This window comes from Arachis ipaensis, chromosome B05 (genome assembly GCF_000816755.2).
Source record: "Arachis ipaensis cultivar K30076 chromosome B05, Araip1.1, whole genome shotgun sequence".
Taxonomy (NCBI): Eukaryota; Viridiplantae; Streptophyta; class Magnoliopsida; order Fabales; family Fabaceae; genus Arachis; species Arachis ipaensis.
In genome coordinates, this window is record NC_029789.2 from 31,731,962 (window position 1) to 31,736,822 (window position 4,861).

General features: G+C 37.4%; 2 protein-coding genes across 3 annotated transcripts in view; one reads left to right on the plus strand and one right to left on the minus strand.

Moving 5' to 3' along the window:
• Positions 2,006 to 2,995, minus strand: LOC107640439 (protein MAIN-LIKE 1-like). Its single transcript, XM_016343961.1, has 3 exons — positions 2,945 to 2,995; positions 2,138 to 2,703; positions 2,006 to 2,036 (listed from the first exon to the last, which is right to left on the minus strand). Exons 1-3 carry the CDS (start codon positions 2,993 to 2,995, stop codon positions 2,006 to 2,008), a joined length of 648 nt encoding a protein of 215 aa, XP_016199447.1.
• LOC107643427 (glutathione S-transferase U17) overlaps positions 4,114 to 4,861 on the plus strand; it is a 3,894-nt gene continuing 3,146 nt past the window's right edge. The window contains exons 1-2 of one of the 2 annotated variants that reach the window (XM_016347072.2): positions 4,133 to 4,498; positions 4,692 to 4,778. In XM_016347072.2, coding sequence (XP_016202558.1) covers positions 4,262 to 4,498; positions 4,692 to 4,778 — 324 coding nt within the window. In that variant the 5' untranslated portion in view covers positions 4,133 to 4,261. Of the gene's footprint in view, positions 4,586 to 4,691; positions 4,779 to 4,861 lie in introns of both variants that reach the window. The other variant, XM_016347073.2, reaches the window with a different exon arrangement.

The following is a 4,861-nucleotide window of genomic DNA, read 5'->3' on the forward strand; positions in this document are numbered from 1 at the left end:
CAAGTAATAAATAATAAATAAATATTTATAATTTTTTTATAATTTATTATTATGTTTTAAGATAATAATAATAATAATAATACTGTTTAATTATTGTTCTTGATTTTTTTGAATAAATTATTAACTGATATTATTTAGAATTTAATAATTATCATTTTTCTCTTTACAGTTTATCAGGAATTTGTTATCCAGAAAATTGGATTCGCTAAATACTTTTAACGAGGTAGCTGCAGCGGCACTGGTATTGACTGGGTTTTAATACGTTTCGCAAGTAGGCAAAATGAGAGGCCATTCTACACTATTGAGTGTTTTGGTGGAACGCTGGAGGCCGGAGACTCACACATTTTATTTTCCGGTTGGTGAAGTGAGGGTGACGCTGGAAGATGTGAGCTATATTCTTGGTCTCCCGATTAATGGAGAGCCCATTACGGGTAGATCAGACAGCAGTCACCAGTTTTTGGTGGAGAACTGCATTGCGTGTTTTGGTCGGAAGCCCGGTCCGCAAGATCACGTGTTGGGGAAGGTTAATATTGCTTGGGTCCAGCGGTGCAGAGACACCGAGCCGTGTGATACTCAGGAGTCTCTTGAGCGATACGTCTGGGTGCACATTTTCTGCGTCAACAATCTGTATCCCCGAGCTCATCAACATTGACCTCCTTGTCGACCGCGCCAAATCCTGACTGCTGTTCAAACACAACGTACAGCTCTATCATCAGCACGTGAAATCGAGTTTGTTGATGAATACACAACATCTGTTGCATATTGGCATTGTCAGTGATGGGCATTATTTGAAACTGTATTAGCTCACCAAATACTTGCACAGGACTTCTATATAAAAGGTTGCTCACCCTTTTCAAAATGTGGCTTTGAATGTTATTACAAAGTCCATTTTGCAACTCAACAAAATTCATGGTACATGGAATAACAAATGACAACGGACATTTACAAACAAAAGTCACTCCTTTATGTGTGTTTGGTATAACCTCACCGTTATAATATACTCGCAAATTTGTAATATTTTCCATAACTTCAACCTCACCTAATCCGATTTTTTTGACACAGCTAACTGCCAAAAAAACTAAGAACTACAACATATGTGCAAGAAAGAAGAATATGATGAATAAAAGTGGAGTTAGGCAAGCTGAATGAGCATTTTGCTTTGTATTTATAGGCCGGACTCTTAGTTAAAATATATATATATATATATATTTTTTAAACAAAACATAACATGTGTTTTTAGTTTTTCAAAAAAAAAGTTGATAGCCTATAAAACGCAATCTGCGTTTTGGCTATTCTATAAAAAAAGCTGACACACAAAAGTAAAATGCAAGATGTGTTTTGTTACTTCAAAAAAAAATTTTAATACCTACAGCAAAATATAAGCTACGATTGGGCTTAAAAAAAAATAAAAATCTTTGAAAGATCAAAACGGAACCTGCGTTTGTGTATGTTTCTCAACCAAAAAAAAAATTGAAAACAAAACTAAAACGTAACCTACTTTTGACCAAATACCATAGTAGTGGAAGTTTTTTTCAGGGTTTTTTATTTAAATAAATTATTTGCTCTTCTATTTTACGTGAATCCCCTAAATGGTTTTTTTGAATGTGAATCCCCTAAACCATATATTATATAAATCGTCCTAGGCTGGTGTGTGTTAGTTAATATATAAAACATTGTACCCTGGGACGATTTATGCATGAATTGCATAGGTGAATAGAGCATAAATCGTCCCACCCTAGTGTGTTTTAGAAGTCACACATAAATCGTCCTAACCTAGTATGAGTTATGTGTTTTCACCTAAAACACCCTACCCTGGCACGATTTATGTGCATCTTTGTAACCCTCAACCCCCTAGCACGATTTACGTGCAAATCCCTAACCCACAACCCCCTAAGACGATTTATGTGCAAATCTTTATCCCTCAATATCCTAAAACGAATTATGTGTTATATGATAAGATACGTTAGTATGGGACGATTTACGTGTAAAAACACAATACCAGATATCACATGAAACGATTTATGTGCTTGAAGAGCCTATAAATACAGGAGGAACATATAAGTTTTTTACATTCCGATTGGCAACTCTGCAAAGACACCTATATAACCAAGATAACGTGGCCGAACCCCAGCTATACTTTCCGAGTCCGTCGAGATCCGCAACATACGGGAGCCAGCGTAAGTGCACTCTAGCCCCAGACTTGTCGCCAAAAAGCATCATGGACAACAACATCATTATGTAACCACGAGCATAGACCTGTACCATAGAATCTGTAGCATCATTCGGCATTACTCTCAACCTGTTTTGGAACCAGCCATATGACACGGTGAACTCATCAATACAGTCTTCAGGAGGAAGTTCACCGAACAACTCTTCAAACCACTGCCACGCAGGTTTACCACCTTCCATCAACTGCTCAAAGTCACTGAGACAACCACTAACTGGAAATCCATCAACAGGGAGGCCGAATTGATATGCCACATCCTGTAAAGTGACAGTGCACTCTCCAAATGGCATATGAAAAGTGTGTGTCTCTGGACGCCATCGCTCAACAAAGGCACTAATTAGTGGCTCATCCAGCTTAAACCAATAATCATTCAGCCTAGCAACATGCAGCAATCCGGCGCTATCTAAGTAAGGCATAATACGGTCATGCAATATCATCTTTTGTTGCCTGCGGATAGTCCGTACACACCGGGTTGGCTGATAACAGAATAACAAGCACAGTTACAACTCAACATCCCACAACAACCAAAAATATGTATCAGAAATCAACCTCACTCCTAAACCAAACATGACCCTAACCTATCCTAAACATGTTAACCTTAACGTTTCACAAATTTCTAACACAACAACCACTTTTTTTCCAAATGAATCACATTCTTATAACTAAACACATCAACGACATTGACTATATCAGTTGTAAACCAAATTAATTACTAACCTCTTCGTCGATAAAACCTGCCACGTGCGCGATGCCGTTCAATCGGTACATGTCGTTCCTCGCCATCTTGCACTGCCACCCAAAGCCAGCAAATCAGCCTTCTACCGCCGCCAACACAACCTTCGGAAGCCGCCCTCAGCCGCCGTCGATGCCGTCCACCGGAGGCCACCTCCTCCGACGCCTTAGCAATCCTCCACTGCCGCCGCCCACTACCCTTCCTTGAATTTTTTCCCGTTGCTCTCCTCCCCTCCACTACCCTCCTCGCCGCTAATGGAGTCTCTCACAAATGAGACTTTACTCGTGGAAGGTAAGTAGGGTTTGGCTCTTAACACATGAATCGTTCTAGGCTGCTGAGGGGTATTTATGCACGTAAATCGTGTTAGGTTGGTAGGGGTTAGTTTTGCACATAAATCGTGCTAGGTTGGTGGGGGTTAGGGATTTGCACGTAAATCGTGCTAGGGGGTTGAGGGTTACAAAGATGCACATAAATCGTGCTAGGGTAGGGTGTTTTAGGTGAAAACACATAACTCATACTAGGTTAGGACGATTTATATGTGACTTCTAAAACACACTAGGGTGGGACGATTTATGCTCTATTCACCTATGCAATTCATGCATAAATCGTCCCAGGGTACAATGTTTTATATATTAACTAACACACACCAGCCTAGGACGATTTATATAATATATATATGGTTTAGGGGATTCACGTTCAAGAAAACCATTTAGGGAATTCACGTAAAATAGGAGAGCAAATAATTTATTTAAATAAAAAATCATTTTTTTTATGCATCCATTTCATTGGACAACACCAGTACCAAATCCATAATGAAAAAACTGAGCCACTAAATTAATTTCACATATATAAACTTGGCTTTTACTTGACTTTTATATATTAATATCTGTTGAAGTTTCTTCACATACCACTTGATTTTTACTTTTTAAAAGTAATAACAGTATTTTTCAAAAATAATAACATAAATCACATAAATAAAATGAATTTGTCTCGATATTATCTGAGTGTCCTAAATTAAATTAAATTATATTTTTCGCTTTTATCCTTAAAAAAAATTGTACAAAACATTATTTCTCGGAAAACATTATTATTCACATGTCACAAGCGGACACCAAAAACAGAAAGATACATGTCACAAGTGTGGACCACAAATGTCTCATCTCTTTCATTAATTTGTTTCCATACAGAAGCGTCTACCATAAATATACACTTCGTGCTTTGCTTGATTAGTGTAAGTGGTAACCTATATAGTAGATATCAGAGTTTCAATAATTTATAGCCGCCTTTCAACAATAATATTTATGGCAGCAAAAAGTAGTGACTTGAAGCTTTTGGGTGGATGGTTCAGTCCATTTGCCTCGAGGGTGAAGATTGCACTTAACATCAAAGGATTGGAATATGAGAACATTGAAGAGGACTTGAACTCCAAAAGTGATTTTCTTCTTCGTTCCAATCCCGTGCACAAGAAAATCCCAGTTCTAATTCATGGTGACAAACCCATATGTGAATCCTTAGTCATAGTTCAATATATTGACGAGGTTTGGTCCAATGGTCCTTCTATTCTTCCTCGAGATGCTTATGACAGAACAATTGCTAGATTTTGGGGTTCATACATTGACGATAAGGTATGCTTTATTTTGTTTTATTCTATTTATTATTTATTTTATATTCAACAAGGCATGACCCCTAATTTTTCTAGTATATTCGAAGGGTATTCATAGTTCAAACGAGGTTTGGTCCAATGGTCCTTCTATTCTTCCTCGAGATGCTTATGACAGAACAATTGCTAGATTTTGGGGTTCATACATTGACGATAAGGTATGCTTTATTTTGTTTTATTCTATTTATTATTTATTATTTATTCAACAAGGCATGACCCCTAATTTTTCTAGTATATTCGA